Raw genomic sequence first — 19326 nt, 5'->3', positions numbered from 1 at the left:
CTGGGCATACGTGCTCACGTGGTACATGGCAACAGGACCTCAGACAACACTTTGTTTCTGTGGAGCAAGGAGAACTGAACTGAAAAGGCTGGGACAAAGTCAGAGCTTCCACAGATTAGGTCATTGCTGTCCTACCCATTTGTCATTAGTGGTTGAGAACTGCTTTTAAGAACATGACTTGCCCTCTAAGGGCCCAGCATTCTTTCGTAGAGGGGAAAAAAGCAGAAGATCCCAGGGTTTTCAGTAAACAGCCTTGTTGTGTAGAGATGAACTGACAAGGGGCATCCATAGCTGTAGCACCTGTTCTAGACCTTTTCACAATGGATGAAAGATATTCCTCAAGACCAATCTCCGTGCTTCAGTTATTCTCTCCTTGTGTGCAACTCAAATACTTTGTTACTTACCCCTCCCACCTTCTCTGTACTGCAGATTTTTAGTCTATACTTCAAGTCCTGCTTTTCCCCCAAACCCTGGTGCCATATTCCTGGCTGTCAATAGCCTAAGCCCATTTGGAGATATCATTGTCATCTTCAAAATTCCAAGTCTTTTCTCATTGTTACAGAAAAGCTTTGTGCTTTTTACAAATATTTGTTAAGCCCTAACTACGGTGCCAGGCATTCCCAAGGTAGTAGGGATATGTCAATAAATAAACTAGATTTGCCTTTACAGAGTTCAGTCTGAGGTGAATATAGGAATATAGGCAGACAAACGGGTGATCCTGGAGTGTGAAAAAACCCTGGGTTATGGGGCAGTCCAGAGCCTAGGAGGTGACAAAGGGACATAAACCTGGATGAAGAGTCAAGAATGTTCCTTGGAAGAAATAAGGCCTAAATTGAGACCCCAGGAATAAGTAGGTGTTAATGATCCTTGTCAAGACTGTTCGTTTTCCCAAGACCCAGCACAGGGCCTAGAACACCAGAAATTCCCAATAAGTTCTTGCCAAATGCATGAATGAGAAAACACATTTCAGACTGAGATAAAAATATATGGGAGACTCTTTCCTGTATGTTTAAGAGAAACCACTTTGCATTTGGGCAAACGGTAATAACATTGCATGGATAGGAAAGGAGTAAAAATATCCATCTGGGATCGATGATACTGACGCTGAAAGAGGACTATGTATGCCAATAGACAGAAATGTGACCGTAAACCTTTAAAACTATCAGGAGAAGGATCATCGGGGGATACGATCTCTAAGTTTGAAACCTGAGAGATGAGTGGGAGTCGTCCAAAAGAGAGTGGTGGTGGCAGTCATGGCAAAAGAGCTGGAAAAAGGTCAAGGGAAGACTTTGTTCAAGGTTGACATCTCAGAGACTTGACAAGTTCAGGTGGCAATGCAGGCAATTCAGTAGTGTGGAGGGGAAGACCAGACCAAGAAGCCAGAGGATCCTGACCGTCAATCTTACAGATCATGTTAAGATAGTTGGGCTTTGCCTGAGGATAATGATCAATCGAGGGATTATAGATGATCAGGTAGAAGGGAAGAGTGAGATCGTGATAAAATCAGCCTGGCTGACCACCTAGACAAGGTTTCTCAAGGTTAATATTTGTGTCCCCACACCCCAAGGCCTAATGTTTGATTTCACAGTTTCAGAAGTGTGGCTCAGTAGGTTAAGCGTCCGACTTCAGCTCAGGTCACGATCTCATGGTTCATGAGCCCCGCGTCGGACTCTGTGCTGACAGCTCAGAGACTAGAGCCTGCTTCCGATTCCGTGTCTCCCTCTCTCTCCGCCTCTCCCCTGCTCACGCTCTGTCTCTGTCAAAATATGAATAAATGAAAAATTAGGTCACGATCTTGCAGCTTGTGAGTTAGAGCCCGGCTTCGGGATGTCTAGCAGGGCCTGCTTTGGATTCTCTGTCTCCCTCGCTCTCTGCCCCTGCCCCACTCACGCACGCACTCTCTCTTTCAAAAAAATAAATAAATAAATAAAATAAAACATTTAAAAAATATTTCAAACACACAGAAAAAAATAGAATAGTAAGCAACTATGAATCCAATACCAAACTTTGCCAAATCTTACCATTTTGTAAATCTTCAGATTTTCTGTAAAATTAAAGATATGAATTTAAGTGCTCTATACGCCATGGTCACATCCAATTTCTGTCCTCTGCTTGGAGGTGACTACTATCCCCAAAGTGGTAGTCATTATTTCTCTGCACGTTTTATCCTTTTAGCAAAAGGATTTTTCAATTACTGGTGAGCGTCTTGTCGTGAATTTATTGGCCGTGCAGTTTTCAAGGAAATAAGTAAGAGTCATGACATATTTGAGCCAGCAGCAGGGAAAAGTGTATTACGTGCTTCAGGGAAAATATCTCAACTATGATTATCAGTGGAAACGCAAAACTGAATACTCATTTGATAATGAATTATTACAAATTACATGGAAGTATAGGAGAGATACATGAAAAGTATACTGACACGTAAAAGCCAAAAGTGGAGAAATGTATGCAATTAAATGGTTTAGGCAAGCAAAGGACTCGGATGGAACAATGGAAATTATTTTAAAAAAGGAATTCCTCAAGGTACCTGGGTGGCTCCGTCCGTTGAGTGTCCAACCCTTGATTTTGGCTCAGGTCATAATCCCAGGGTCATGGAGCCTGCTTGGGATTCTCTCTCTCTTCCTCTGCTCCTTTCCCTTGCTCATGTGCACTTGAGCACACACACTCTCTCTCTCTCTCTCACACACACACACACACACAAACAAATAAAATAAAGAAAGGGATTCTTCTATATCATTGGCAAAAGAGATTGACTTTTCATAGTTTTTACAAACTTCCACATTTTACCTACCAGATACATTCTGTCTCATTAGACTTAAGTGAAGAGACTGGGAGAATCATGACAAGATTCACTGACAGGTGGAATTGTAACAGTTGAAGAAACCAACGTTAAAGGTACAAAGAAAGAGTGATGCAATGTGGGAGGGATTCAGAATTAATACAGTGAGAGGGAGATGTCAACAAATAACAACCACACCCTTTACTGAGGCCTAAAACAGAGCCTCTGAGTATGTAGTTTGCTCCATCCAATGCTAAAGGAAAGACTGATGTCCAAGCTAGGTTCCCAGCATCTGATTCTTTCTGCCTGGAGGGTAACTTGTTCTAGAGGCTATCACAAGGTGGTACAAAGAGTATCCAGGCTTGCAAAATCACCAGCCAAAAAAGCAGCAAAGGCTAGTAAAACTAAGGATTCCTAGAGGAAAAACTGCAGGTCTAATCACCTTGAGCAAGTTCAGATTTTATTACTCAGCCTACTTCTTATATAAAGTGTTTTGGAGAAGCCAAGTTTTAGATGTATGATTTACAACATACTGCGGAGTTCGTATCTGTAACTTGGGATGGCTGAAAACATCCAAGATGTTAAAGGATAAATGGTTTCTACTAGGACTGGAGAATATGTTTAGATGTAGTGGCTCATTAACATTTTTGTGCATTATTTAACCTCGATGAATACGCTGTTTTCTTTCCTTCCGAAGTAAGAAAGATTTTCTTTTCTTTCATTTGCCATATATCCCAGAACTAAAAATGGTCACTAATTACCACTTAAAATTATATGTTAGCTGGCAAGAATTTGTAGACTTTCTGGGAGATTTACAGTTTGGGGGATGATAGTCTAACCTGTTTATCTGCTGTCACTATGGGTTCTACGTATCTTTGCTCCATATTAAGTGGAATCAAAAGTGAAATTGTATATATGTATGTGGTTCAGTATATTGACTGTCAATTGTCTTGTGAATTCCAAGTTGTAAACCCTTTATGAGCTTTGACCTTTTCATCTACTTGCTGTATTTGCAAATATTAGCTATCAATGATCGAACTTTTACCAAGTAGGTACAAAAATAGCATAATCCTAAATTATTTTCATGATTTAGGAGGTTTAAAAAGGGGTCTTTGGAAATGTTTATAAAATGAAGGCTTTGTTACGTCGATTGTTGCTGTTGTTTGTTATCGCTTTGAGTTTAATTGCTTTCATTTTAATTTTCAAACCCTATGGACTCAAGTGAGCATACTGATTTGGAGCTTTTACAAATGTGTTAAAATTGCTTTAGGAAGTTTACCAACATTTTGTGTATTTCGTTATTTTTGTCACGAACAAATTAATTTTTTCACTGAGCCAATTGTTATATTAATTACTAATTGTATAGCTTATCGATTGTGACAAAATTCAAAACCACTTTACTTGCTTACTCTTTGTCTTATTTCTGGTGTTGAGAATAATTCTTTCTAATTTTTCTTAATACGCAACCTGAACTCCAACTTAGGAAAATTTGCTTCCTCTTCAAATGCCAAATGCCCAGGTTTTTAAACAAAGCCCATGTTGTTCTTTTGTAAGCCTGTATATATATTTTAATCAACTGCTAATCATCTGTATCACTTGGCATTGTCTTCACTTCATCTTCAAACCCTCAGTAAAAATTGTTAAAAAAAATCCTTGATTGCTGAGAAAATTAGGGACCGTGATTTCTTTTTAATGACATTATGTCTTAAGTGTTTGGAACTTAATTTAGTGCCATCAGTAAGTTAGTTGGTGCAAGTTCTTTTCAAAGTGAACTCTAGGCAAGAACGATCAACGACAGGACTTCTTCCCATGTCGGGGGCAAATAGAAATAAAGACAATGAGCCATGACTCATTCTGTGTCTTCTCGAAACCAAAGATCTTTGTTGACGTGAAAATTTGGATCAACCCCAAGTAAGAGACACAGAGGAATTATGAAGAAAAAGTGGAGAAGGTCTGAAAGGAGTGTGACTGGACACCCTCTTCCACTACTTAGTAGTCCTTCATTGTCCTTCTTAATCGGGCCACCCTAGGAGGCAAAGATAGGCCATAGATGACTGCAATCGGTCTCCATTCCCAGAGGTGTGGGCGGGGTGCACCTTTTGAGTATTCTGCACTTCGGAGGGCTGTGTCAGGTCTTTGCTTCAGTACCCACAAACACAAGATCCGCAATAGGTGAAATGCAGTAAATTCTGAGATGCAAATCCGTGATTTTTGCAGGAAGGTAGGGCCAAATGGTAGCAAAAGCCCTTCTGGCTCGTCTTTGAAAATGAGAGCAGAAATGGTGATGAAATGTCTGTCGGGATTTAGGTAGCCTGGAAAGCCCCTGTAATGTCTCTGTCCTCCAGCCTCCTGACCCACACCACATCATGAATTCTCATCACTACTACCACCACTGAGCTGGTCTTAAGGTTCTAAAATGCAAGTTGACTTCTGACTCGTTTCCTGAAAAGGTCATTCGTTGACTGGTATTGTGTAACAGAACTTTCTTGAGGTAACTCACTGTTGAGTGCATTGGTTTTAAACTGACAGAAATGATCAGGTGGTTTGGGGGGGAGAAGAAATTGTCCTGGCCAGCATCTAGACACTGATTCTATGGAAACTGATATTACATTAATCCTGCTTTCCAAAAGGAAAAGAATATTTCTCTTCATGTGACTCCTGAATGAACTTCTTTCACCATTGAGGGTCCAGCATTACATGCTCTGAAGCCAATGTGGAAACCCCCCAAAAGGGAGGTTCCTCTTCTGCTTTTTAAATGAACTGACCAAAGTTTTTTTTTTCCAGGAAATCTCAAGGAATTGGTCTTTCTTTTCTTTCTTTCTTTCTTTCTTTCTTTCTTTCTTTCTTTCTTTCTTTCTCTTTCCTGTGTGTGTGTGTGTGCATGTGTGCATGTGTGTGTGTGTGTTTAACATATGACTTTTTATTGTATTCAAGAGACCCACATTCCAAGTCGTGGAGGTATTTCCAGAGGGCATACTGTAAGCCCCTGGGAAAGTGGACGGGGTAGTTGCTGAAACATCAGTGATGTTCTGGTCTCAAGGCTGTCTGAGCCCATAGCACTATGAGAACAGAGCCCCATGATCTCCCAGGAGCCAGTTAGGAGACAAACCCACCGTAACTGCCCAGGAGTCCTCGAAACTGCACATCTTCCCTCCATGCTTTCACGTAAACACCAGATGTCTGTTCGGTCTATGTCTAGAGGCCTCTGTGTTTTCCTCCCATGCTTTAACATTCTTTGATGTTTATACCTGGAGGACGTGAAATAAAGACAAGTGCAATTTGCTGCTGCTGCTGTTCTGCTGGCCGAGGCAGCCCTGAGAACTTTTTCCTCAGTGCGTGGCTACACCCAGTAATGTTACTTTAGTAGATGGTAGAAACATTGCAGCTATTTTTAAATTCCATATTAATGCCATGACAGGATTAGTGCCATGACAGCTTTTTAAAAAAATACTATTTGACTTGGGAAAAATGAAGCCTCATGGAGAATAACTTTCTTCTCTTGTGCCCTTCTCTGGGTGCCCCCCGACTCTGCCCGTAGACCCACTGTTCTTATGTGTTCCTGGCAATACCCCAAGACGTTCAGGTCCCAGGCACCGTCACCACTGAAAACCACAATGTGTAGACGTGTTAGACCCATTTGTATGATGGCAGTTGCTCAGTGCTGGTGCAAGGAGCTCATCTACAACCTGAAGTCCAAGGTTAACCTTAGCACGAATATATATATATACACACATATATATATTTATATATATGTGTGTATATATATATATATATTTTTTTTTGTAAGAAAGGGGGATTAGACAGAAATCGTTTAGGATGATTTGATATCAATCTCCTTCCTAATTCACCAGAAGCTAGGAAGTTCCAAAACTGATCGTGGTCATAGACAGTATCTTTTGATAAGTCACAGGCTGGGAAGCGTTTTGCTAGGGACTTCTGGGTTGGTTCATTCAACAAACTTAGCTGTCTTCTTGATCTATCTGCAGTAACGACCCCAACATTTCCACTGTTCACCATTATTTTCATTTTTATCCTTTATTTTTGATCACTGTCATTATTTGTCCAGTTAATTGGACTTTTTCAAGAACACGACTTGTCTCTTACTTGTTTTCTATTTGATTGATTTTAATTCTTACTTTTAGAATCACCTTCATTCTCCTTTCTCTGGATTTCTTTTCCTAACTTCGTGAAACAGATGTTTTTCAGACTTCCTTTTTTCCCCCCCCGAGAACTGTTTGCCAATTTTTATTTTTATTTTTTTGATATAATTTGTTTCCAAATTGTCTTACATACCACACTCCATGCTTATCCCAACAAATGCCCTCCTCAATGCCTATCACCCATTTTTCCCTCTGCCCCACCCCACCATCTACCCTCAGTTTGTTCTCTGTATATAAGAGTCTCTTGTGGTTTCCCTCCCTCCCTCTCTGTCTGTAACTATTTTTTTTCCTCTCCTTCTCTTCCCCCATGGCCTTCTGCTAAGTTTCTTAAGATCCGCATATGAGTGAAAACATATGATATCTGTCCTTTTCTGACTGACTTATTTCACTCAGCATTTTTTCAGTATCCGTGTAAAACTTTGAACTTCCTTCTAGAACCTGCATTAGCTGAATCCCACAAATTTTAATGTGATATACCCCTATGGTTCACTTTGAAATACATATAAACATATGTTAATTTCTACTGTGATTTTTCTCTACTGCATATATTATTTAAACATGTCTACCTTAATTTTCAAACATACGGATTTTTAAAATTACTTGTCTTTTAGTTATTGATTTTAGGCTTAAGATATGGAGGTCAGAAAACATACACTTTGTGATTTCAATCTTTGAAGTTGTTTTCCTAAATTTTTAAAATTGTTATTTTTAATAAAGAATAGTTGACATACAAGAGTATATTAGTTTCAGATGTACAACATAGACCACAATAGCCCCCTCTGTGTTACCCAGCTTAATTAAAAAATTTTAGGTCAAGTTGCCTACTCAGTGCACTTCCCTACAAAGCTTAGTCTCCTGACTGTAGTAAAACTTGATGCTTGCCCTCAATACAACCTGCCATATATGTATGCCTATAACTCACTGCCCCAGTTTCAATTTTTTTGAGATTTTATATTGGTTGCGTTGGCAAAAATTTCTACGTATTCTGGGTTTTATTTATTATAAACAATCAGAAAATGTTTCCACTGCATACTAATGTCTTAAGTGCAGTACAGGGGGATTACCATATGTAGAATCCCCAGCCCCCCATGGGATTCATGTATTTATTTATTCAACAGATTTCTATTGAGTGTCCATTAACCATGTGCCAGGTAATGTTCTTGGAACTAGGGGTTTTGCCATAAAGAAATAAATACACATAGACGAAATTCTGCCTTTGTGGGTCTTAGGTTATAGACACAGATAAACAAAATCAATGTAGAATATATAAAGTGTTCAATAGAGTTAAGTACTAAGGAGAAAAAAAAATAGATCAAAGGGAATATAAATAGAAAGGTAGGTAAAAATGTGAGATGGACCATCCAGGGAAGACCAAACTAATATCTTTGAATAAAGGTTAAAAAGAAAAGGGCACCTGGCCATCGGCATATTGTGAGATAATAGAAAATATAAGCATTGGTCTCTGTCCCCAGTTCCTGGCACAGAGCCCCTAAACTCTTGTAATTTCCTAAGTGATAAGAACCTTAGGAACATATTTCATTCTGATGAGGCTACTGTGAATGAGCTCCTCCCGGATGGCTCCTGGGCAGGAGCTGGTCACCACAAAGACCAACCTATGCTTAAAAGCTTGGGATTTTCAGCTCTCTGCCCTTCTCTAGAGACGGGAGTGGGACTGGCAATGAAGTTAATAATTGATCATGCCTGTGTGAAGAAGCCTCCATAGAATCTCAACAAGTTCAGGGTTTGGAGAGTTTCCAGGTGGGAGAACACAGCCACACTGGAGGGAGGGTGGTGCACCCCAGCTCCACAGGGACAGAAGCTTGTGTGCTCAGGACCCTCCCAGACTTTATCCTATGCATTTTTTCATCTGGCTGTTCATGTGTATCCTGTATCTTTCCCTATAATAAACTGGTAAACAGAAGTGTTTCCTGGAGTTCTCTGAGCCACTCTAGCAAATTCCTGGAACCTGAGGAAGGGTTCATTGGAACCTCTGATCTATAGCCGGTCAGTCAGAAGCACAGATGATAAAGTGAGCTTGCGTGCAACTGGCATCTGAAGTGGGGGTGGGGGATGGTAGTCTTATGGAACTCAGCCCTTAACCTGTGAGTTCTGATGCTATGTGTAGATAGACAGTGTCAGAATTGAGTTAAGTTACAGGATACCTTGCTGGTTAAAGGTAGGATATCTTGCTGGTGTTGGGACTTGCTTGTTGTTATAGGGAAAACCCTACAAACATTCAGTGACCAAAAATAAAGTGTCCCACGTAAAAGTAAAGAAGACACACAGGGAAGAAACACACGTGGGGAAGAGCTGGGATTTTCCCTACATAGGGAGTTTCTTCTTTATAGGTATTTGGGAGAAGAACCTCCGGGTAGAGGAAACAAGACACTGAGGTCTAAGGACCTCAGTCAGAACATGATGCCTACATTTTAGAATAGCAGAAGCCTTTGCCATCAGAGCAGAGGAAAGAAAGGGAAAGCAGCAGATGACTCAGAGAGGTTAAAGACAGCCATATCACATGGGACCCTGTAGGTCAAAGTTACAACATTAGTTTTTACTTTGAATGAGATAGAAAATTAGTGGACAGTTTGGGGCAAAAAGAAGTGATTTTTTTTTTTCTGACAAAGATTTACATAGGATCACTGCAAGATACGAGACACTGAGCACATTTAACCTGCTGAGAACTTGGGTTTTGGTCTTGGTGAAAGGTGTTTATCTCCAAAAGAATATAGTTTGAAGAGTCAAGAACAAGTACAAGAATATACCAAATGTTTTGTGGATTTACCTGTAAAATAAGGAAAATGATACAAGTACAAGAAAATATGGATGAATTATTTTATTTATTTTTTGGGTGAAATACCTTATAACCTGGGTAAAGTCTTTCTCACTATGGATCATAATCCAGATACAATTTAAAAACAATAGATCAATTTGACTACATTAGATAATGTTTACAAGGCAGAAAAGCCACAAACACATGATATTTGCACACCTGTGCTAAGGGAAAAAACAGAAAGCTGGATAATGTCTAGGGTTAGCAAGAATACAGAGGCAAAATGTCCCTGATTCACTGTTGCTAGAAGTATAGAATGATGCAGAAGATACAATCTGGTGTTATTCTATTGAATAACACACATACTCTATAACCCAGTAATTCTGCTCCTAGGTAAATTTTTCAAAGAAATTATTTTATAATTCCATATAGTAAATATACAAGGACATTCATGATAGCATTGTAATGGCAAAGCGTTTAAAACAATCTAGGTTATGTCTCTTGAGGCAAGGGAAACAAAAGCAAAAATAAATGATTGTAACATCATCAAAATAAAAAGCTTCTGCACAGCAAAGGAACCAATCAACAAAACTAAAAGGCAACTGACAGAAGAGGAGAAGATATTTGCAAATGATATATCTGATAAAGGATTAGTATCCAACATGTATAAAGAACTTATAAAACTCAGCACCCCAAAAAATGAATAATCTAGTTAAAAAATGGACAGAAGACACGAATAGACAATTTTCCAAAGAAGATATACAGATGGCCAACAGATACATGATAAGATGCTCAACATCACTCATCATCAGGGAAATCCAAATCAAGACTACAATGAGATATCACCTCACACCACTCAGAATGGCTAAAATTAACAACACAGGACACAATAGGTGCTGGCAAGAATGCAGAGAAAGGGAAACACTCTTACACTGTTGGTGGGAATGCAAACTGGTGTAGTCACTCTGGATGGAAGACAGTATGGAGGTTCCTCAAAAAGTTAAAAATAGAACTACCTTACAACGTAGCAATTGCATTACTAGGTATTTACCCAAACGATACAAAAACACTGATCCGAAGGGATACATGCACCCCAGTGTTTATAACAACACTATCAACAATAGCCAAATTAGGGAAAGAGCCCAAGTGTCCATTGATTGAAGAATGGATAAAGAAGATGTGGTATATATAGAGAATGGAGTACTACCCAACCATAAAAAGAATGAAATCTTGTCATTTGCAATGACATGGATGGAGCTACAGAGCATTATGCTAAGTGAAATAGTTTATTTTTGCTTTTGTTTCCCTTGCCTCAAGAGACATAACCTAGATTGTTTTAAACTCTTTGCTATTACAATGCTATCATTCATGTCCTTGTATATTTACTATATGGAATTATAAAATAATTACATATATAATATATAATACTATAATATATATACTTATATATAATATATGATATAATTATATATACAATGTTTATATAATATAAATTATTATTATAAATTATTATTTATAATTTAGGCTCAGGTTACGATCTCACAGTTCGTGGGATTGAGCCCTGATAATTTTAATTTTTAAAAATTTAAAAAAAATAAAATTATTCAAACATTAAAAAAAAGAGGTAGGGGCGCCTGGGTGGCGCAGTCGGTTAAGCGTCCGACTTCAGCCAGGTCACCATCTCGTGGTCCGTGAGTTCAAGCCCCGCGTCAGGCTCTGGGCTGATGGCTCGGAGCCTGGAGCCTGTTTCCGATTCTGTGTCTCCCTCTCTCTCTGCCCCTCCCCCGTTCATGCTCTGTCTATCTCTGTCCCAAAAATAAATAAACGTTGAAAAAAAAATTAAAAAAAAAAAGAGGAAAAGCTAAAATGAAATCCAAAGGGAACAAATAAATTTACCTGTATAACATAACCACACTGAAGTCAGCGGAGATGATGTGTGATAATTAATCTAAGTAACTTTTGAACAGAGCAATGTTATTTTTATGCTCGCAGGCTAAAAACAAAACAAAACAAAAGTCTTAAAAACTAGTAGGTTTGCTTTCCATCATGGTATTGGATTACAATTCCAAAACTTTCTGTGTATTCTAGGATTGAGCAAATAAGTTAATACATGGTGGATATGAGCACTAGGTATCTTGCTGTTGAAGAAAGGAAGTACAAATATGGAAAAAGTAAACATTAAAATGACATCTCTGGTATTGGGTTTGAATTTGAAGAACTGATATGAATTCATGACTTAGATATAAAAATAGACTGGAATAGATTTAAATAGATATAGGAATATATATACATACATATATTTCCTACACTGCCTTCTGAAAGGGTATAGATGCAATGATATTCCAATAGCAGTGAACATACTTAGCAACCAGATCTTGGTTTTCAAATACTGTACTCTGCTCAAAAGAACCAACATTCTTACAAGAAATGGTAGATTTCAATGTTGTGTCCGGAAAAATACAAGTTGAGACTGGAACAACTTGTTTGAACAACCTAGAAGAAATGCATAAATTCTGAGAAACATATAACGCACCAGGACTGAATCTGAACAGACCAATTACTAGTGAAAAAATGGAATCAGTAATCACAAACTTCCCCACAAACAAAAGTCCAGACTAGATGGCTTCACTGGTGAATACTGCTAAACATTTAAAGAAGAATTAATATCAATCATTTTCAAAGTCTTTCAAAGAAATAAAAGAGAAAGGAATACTTTCAAACTCATTTTATAAGGCCAGCATTACCCTCAGACCAAAACTAGACAAAGACACTACAAGAAAAGAACACTGCAGAACATTACATCATCAACATAGATGTAAAAATCCTCAACAAAGTATTGGTAAATTGAATTCAACAATACATTGAAAGGATCATACACCACGATTAAGAGGGATTTGTCCTAAGGATGCCAGGATGGTTCAACATCCATAAATGGATCAATGTGATACACCATATGAACAAAATAGAGGGTAAATATCATACGATTTTTATAGATGCAGAAAAAAATGCATAGATGCAGAAAAAACATTGTCAAAATCCAACATTTGACAGAAATTCATGATAAAAACTCAACACACGGGGTACAGAGAAATGTACCTCAACATAACAAAGGCCATATATGACAAGCCCACAGCTAACATCATACTCGGTGGTGAAAAGCTGAAAGCTTTACCTTTAAGATCAAGAACAAAACAAGAAGGCCCACTCTTGTCATTTTATTCAAGATGGTACTGGAAGGCCTAGCCAGAGTAATTAGTAAAGAAAAACAGGTAAAAACCATCCAAATCAGAAAGGAGGAAGTAAAATTATCTCCATTTGCAGATGACATGATATTATATATAGAAAACCCTAAAGGGGCACGTGAGTGGCTCAGTCAGTTAAGCATCTGACTTTGGCTCAGGTCATGATGTCGCAGTTCATGAGTTTGAGCCTTGTGTTGGGCTCTGTGCTGACAGCTCAGAGCCTGGAGCCGATTTCAGATTCTGTGTCTCTTTCAGTCTCTCTGTCCCTCCCCCACTCACACTCTGTCTCTCTCTGTCTCTCTCAAAAATAAACATTAAAAAATTTTTAAATAAAAGAAAACCCTAAAGACTCCATAAAAAATTGTTTGAACTAATTCAAACAATTTGAATTCAGTAAGTTGCAGGATTCAAAATCAATATACAAAAATCTGTTGCATTTCTATACACTAACAACAAACTATCAGAAAGAGAAATTAAGAAAACAATCCCATTTACAACTGCATCAAAAAGAATAAAATGCCTTGGAATACAGTTAATCAGGGAGGTGAAAGATCTCCACACTGAAAACTATAAGACATTGATGAAAGAAATTGAAGATGACACTAATAACTGAAAAGATATTCCATACTCATGAATTGGAAGAATTAATATTATTATAAAGGCCATGCTACTCAAAGAGATTTTTGGGTCCAATGCAATTCCTATCAAAATTCCAATGGCACTTTTCACATAAACAGGGAAAACATTCCTAGAATTTGTAAGGAACCCCAAAGACCCCGAATAACCAAAGCAGTCTTGAGGAAAAAAATGAAGCTGGAGGCATCACACTTCCTGATCTCAAACTATATTACAAAGCCATAAAAATCAAAACTGTATGGCATTTGCATGAAATCAGGCACATAGTTCAATGGAATAGTTTAGAGTACTTAGAAATATGCTCAAACATATGTGGTTAATTGATTTATGACAAGAGAGCCAAAAATATACAATTGAAAAAGCATAATGTCTTCAGTAAATAGTGTTGATAAAACTGGACAGCCACACGCAAAAGAATGAAACTGGACCACTCTCTTACACCATACACAAAAATCCACTCAAAATGGATTAAAGACTTGAACATAAGACCTGAAACCATAAAACTCCTAAAAGAAAACATAGGGGGTAAACTTCTTGACATTGGTCTTAGCAATGACTTTTTAATTTGACACCCAAAGCAAGGGCAACATAAGAAAAAATAAATGTGACTACATCAGACTAAAAAGCTTCTGCACAGCCACCATGAGAAGATACTCAACATCGATAAATGCAAATCAAAACCACAATGAGCTATCACCTCATACCTGTTAGAATCGCCATCATCAAAAACAGAAGAGGTAAGGGTTGGTGAGGGTGTGGAGAAAAGGGAACCCTCAGGCACTTTTAGTGGGAATATGAATTGTTGCAGCAACTATGGAAACCAGTACAGTAGTTCCTCAAAAAATTACAAATAGAACTATCATATGATCCAGCAATTCCATTTGTGAGTAAATATCCAAAGGGGAAAAGAAATCACTGTCTTAATGAGATAGATGAACGGATAAAGAAAATGTGACACACACACACACAAACACACACACACACACACACACACACACACACACACGTAGTGGAATATTATTTAGCCATAAAAAAGAATAAAATCTTGGATAGACTTTGAGGGCATTATGCTAAGTGAAATAAATTATACAGAGAAAGACAAATACTATATGACCTAACCTATATGTGAAATCTAAAAAAAATTGACCTTGTAGAAATAGAGAACAGATTGGTGATTGCCAGATGTGACACAGGTGGGGAGTGGGGAAAGTGCATGAAGGTGGTCAAAAAGCACAAACTTCCTGTTAGGTGATAAATAAATTCTGGGGATGTAATGTACAGCATAGTGACTAGTTAACAATACTGTATTGTGCATTTATTTTAAGTGAATAGATCTTAAAAGTTCTTAATATAAGAAGAAAAATTGTAACTACGGTAGTTAACTAAGCTTACTGTGGTAATCATTATCAAATCGTTACGTTGTATACCTTAACTAGTATGTCAATTATATCTTGATAATACTGGAGAACAAAATGGAAAGAATAAAAATATCAGTTACCACTGTAAAAAAAAAAAATGTTAATCTTGTCCCAAAACACCCTTACCGAAAGACTCAGAATAATATTTGACTATATATCTGAGCATCCTACAGCCCAGACAAGTTGACACATAAAATTAACCATCGCACTATCCAATAGGATACTGTGGAAATAACATAGTGTGACTTCTGAGAACAGATTATAAAAGACATTGTGGCATCTGCCCTTCTCTCTTTTTCTGGGAGAAGCCAACTGCCATGTCACAAGGAGACTCAAATAGTCCTATGGTGAGGTCCATATGTTGGGACTATGAGGCCTGCAGCCAACAGCCATGAGTGAGCCCTCTTAGACCTGGATCCTCCAGGGCAAGCCCAGCCTTCAGGTAACCAGTTCTGGCTGATGTTTGGACTATAGCCTCAAGACAAGCCTGAGCCAGAACTGCCTCGCTAAGCTGTTCTTGGATTCCTGACACACAGAAACTGTGTGAGATACAGTTTCTTACCCTTGCTTTAAACCAGTGAGCATAGGGTAATCCGTTACTGTGCAATAGCTAACCAACATAAAAATCATTCTACAAAAATACTTGCTGTGTACTCTTCAAAAACATCAAGGTCATGAGAGACATGAAAAGGGCCGAGGATCTTTTGCAGATAAATGAGGGGAAATAAAAGACATAACCCGCTAATGTAATGTGTGAACCTTGAATGATTCTGGACCGGAAAAACGAAAGGGTGAGAGAGAGAGATTGCAATAATAAAGATTACTGAGATGAGTGGAGAAATTTGAGTATAGCCTGTTGCTTAGATATTTCAATGTTTATTTCCTGTTTTTGTGCATTTACTTAGTTATGCAAGAGAATGTCCTTGTTTTTAGGAAAAACGCACACCAAGTATTTATAGCAGGGGGTATCATACCTTCACCTTACTTCAGTTCCAAAGTAACAATTCTATAATTATAGAATCATATGTATGTATGTGTGCACACATCTAGATCGATCTCTATATAATTACACCTATATGTCATCTAACTGTCTATAGAAGGAATAATAAAGAAAATAATAGTGCCATGTTAACAGCGGATAATCTGGGTGACGGGTATATGGGAATTCGTTGTACTGTTCTCAAAACTTTCTGTAGAAATTGCTTCAAAATAAAAAGGGCCAAAGAGCAGAGGGGACTGCAGCTTGTAAATTTCCTTTCTAAGTAAACTATTTCTTTAAACAGAGGATTTGAAACATTAATAGCTTTTGGAAATATTTTAGTGGAGTCAAACCAGAATTTTGGGATAGGATGGGATGGGATGGGATGGGATGGGATGGGATGGGATGGGATGGAGCATTGTAGATTAGCAAAGGTGAGTCCTAGTTTGTGAAACGTGTTTCATTTCTCCAGAAAAGACGAAGTGGACGCATCGTTGCACGGTAGAAAAGGTTGGAAAGCCACAACTCTGAGGGCTAGAGCCTGAGCCAAAGACCGGGTCACAGTTGCTCCGCCCCTCTGCCCCCCTGACCCCGTCGCCCCCTCAGGCGGACGCCTCGCAGCCCCGGCCAACCTAACAGGCGCAGGCGTCCCGCCCCAGGCAGCCTGCAGGTGTGCGCGCAAAGCTAGCACGTGGTGCCAGGCTCTATTTAAGGGCCCCCCCTCGCTCCCTTGTCGCCGTCTGTTGCTTCAGCCGCGTTTTCTCGGAGCTGCCGGAGGCTCGAGCGTCTCGGAACGCATCCCGCCGCTGGGGCTGCCGCCGGGGCATGGGCGCTGCGGGCCTGTTCTGCGTTGTCTTGGCACTCGTCGCGCCGGGGGTCCTCGGTGAGCTGGGAGGGGGAGCACGGAGGTAGGGACACGTCTGGGGCAGGGACGCCTCTGTGCGGCGATGCAAAACGGAGTAAGTGAGAAGGTGGGGTCAGGGCCGGACGCTTGACTGCCTCCCGCTCGCTCTGGGGGACGCCTAGGATCTCCTGGTCCTGAATGTGCTCACTGGCTCCTCCCGGGGCTGGGATCACTCGCTCTGCGCTGTCTGGGCTCCCGGGCCCCGGGGACTCAGCTGATGCTCCTCGCACTCGCCCGAGGTCTGCAAGCGCTCGTAACGCTGGCCACGTAACCAAACCCTACGGGGCCCTACGGGGCCCGGGTGTGCGAAGACCTCCCGCTGCGGGCTTGGTTCTCCCATCGTCTGCATTTTGATGCGATGCTGGTAAAGAGATCCTAAATGACAAACACCTAGAGCTATTGGAGGAAACTTGGTATGTGAATTAAAACTACAGCCTTCGTGTTATTTACCTTCTGCAATGGCAAGGGCCTCAGAAGGTCTCCTTCCACGTTGATGCTAACTCCCCCCACCCGCGATTGGCTTCATTTTAGAGAAGCACAGCAGTTTGTTAAGACTAGAATCTCTTGGCTACAACGTGGGTCTAACTTTGTAATTGTCTCCAGGGTAGAGTGAAATCTTAGTTAAAAGTTTACTATCTGCACATTCCAATAACTGGGTGACTTTTGGCAAGTCTTTCAGCTCCCTGACCCTCAGTTTCCTCATCTGTGAAATGAAGCTAGTGCGGTAAGCTGCCCTACCACCTTACAGCGCTGCCCTGAGTGTGAGATGAAATTAGGCAAATGAAGGTCAGGCGTTACTTGTTACTACTAAATACCAGTCCTGAGATTACTGTATAGATCCGGTTTTATGGAACCAGCATCTACGCATAATCCGCAACCCCCCCCTGCCCCGCCTTGCTAAGGCATCCTGCATACGATCAATGGTTCTGTTACAGCTTACTTTGCTTCCTGACATTCTGCTTTCTCCGGGCCCTCGGTTGGACATTTCCCCCAGACCAACATCTTCATCTCTATTTCCTACGCATGAACTCCCTTTGAACAAGTGCGTGTTCACAACTTTCTCTAACACCTCTGCATGGCAGGGTTCCAGACCTGACTTCTCACTGACGCTCTGTTCCTATTACTAAAATTTGCAGAGGATATTATCCATTGAAAATCAGGTTCTACACCGGCCCTGCCAGTTCAGCGCCCCTTCCGAGTATGCCCGAGAGTCCCCCCCCCCCCACCCTCCCCAGCCCAGTACCAGCGTGCCACCGTCCTCTCTGGCCACTTAACTGCAGACTCATGAACGACCAGGCCTCCCTGTCTGCTTCCAGCTAATGTGCTTCCCTTGTTTGTCTTTGCACCCACCCACCAATATTCTAATCCTGAGCATATGATTGATTACCTGTGTAACAACCTCCTCTCTTACCAGTCACTCTGATACCCGCCTTTAACTTACCAGTGGTGACCACCAACATTTTAACATATCTTATCTACATCTAGATCTAGATCTAGATGTAGATATGTTTTTTTCATTACTCCACTCCGTTGCTCAAAAATGTAAGAGGGCTTCCCACTGCCTGTGGGATTAAAAAAAAAATCAGGGGCGCCTGTGTGGCTCAGTTGGTTAAGCGTCCGACTTCGGCTCAGGTCAGGATCTCACGGTCGGTGTGTTCGAGCCCCGCGTCGGGCTCTGGGCTGATGGCTCAGAGCCTGGAGCCTGCTTCTGATTCTGTGTCTCCCTCTCTCTCTGCCCCTCCCCTATTCATGCTCTGTCTCTCTGTGTCTCAAAAATAAATAAACGTTAAAAAAAATTAAAAAAAAAAATCTAATGCCTCAGCCTTTCAAGCTTTTTGTCATTGGATCTCATCTAAACATGCCCCTCCTGACTCCCCATCGCTTCTGCTGTTCATCCTATTGCCTGACTGTCCCCTCCCCCCTGCCCACCACCACCACAGTCCTTTGCTGGTGCTGTGCCCACACATCGCTTCTGACTTTTGCTTCTACTGTGTACGTCCAGCAGACCGTTCCTTAGCTCATGGCCAGTTCTTGACCTTGAGCGTTCTTAAGAAACTCTTGAGGTACCTTTTGCAAAATTTAGTGATTTTTCCAGTTTTGTTGAGAAATAATTGACATACATCGCTGTATAAGTTTAAGGTATACCCCATGATGGCTTCATTTACAGATACTGGGAAACAATTACCACCATAGGTTTAGTTAACATGCATCATCTCATTGAGATACAATAAAAGGGAAACGAAAAGTTCTCCTTGTGATGAGAATGCTTGGGATCTATTCTCTCAACTTTCCTATGTATCCTACAGCAGCATCCGCTAGAATCACCACGTTGAGCATTATCTCCTAGTACTTATTTACCTTATAACTAGAAGTTTGCACCTTTTGACCACCTTCTTACAATCTGCCCTCCCCCAATCCCGCCTCTGGTAGCCGCC

At 40.2% G+C, this 19326-nt stretch overlaps 1 protein-coding gene across 6 annotated transcripts in view; it reads left to right on the top strand.

Moving 5' to 3' along the window:
• Positions 1–16647: 16647 nt before the first annotated feature.
• Positions 16648–19326, top strand: part of CR2 (complement C3d receptor 2) — a 34647-nt gene continuing 31968 nt past the window's right edge. For 3 of the 6 annotated variants that reach the window (XM_030301878.1, XM_030301874.1, XM_030301872.1), the window contains exon 1: positions 16648–16870. In XM_030301878.1, coding sequence (XP_030157738.1) covers positions 16813–16870 — 58 coding nt within the window. In that variant the 5' untranslated portion in view covers positions 16648–16812. The remainder of the gene's footprint in view (positions 16871–19326) is intronic. The other 3 variants (XM_030301871.1, XM_030301869.1, XM_030301870.1) reach the window with 2 other exon arrangements.

The sequence above is a fragment of the Lynx canadensis genome, chromosome F1, assembly GCF_007474595.2.
Source record: "Lynx canadensis isolate LIC74 chromosome F1, mLynCan4.pri.v2, whole genome shotgun sequence".
Taxonomy (NCBI): Eukaryota; Metazoa; Chordata; class Mammalia; order Carnivora; family Felidae; genus Lynx; species Lynx canadensis.
Note: the sequence above shows the minus strand (reverse complement) of the source record. Positions and strands in the feature narration are given on the sequence as shown.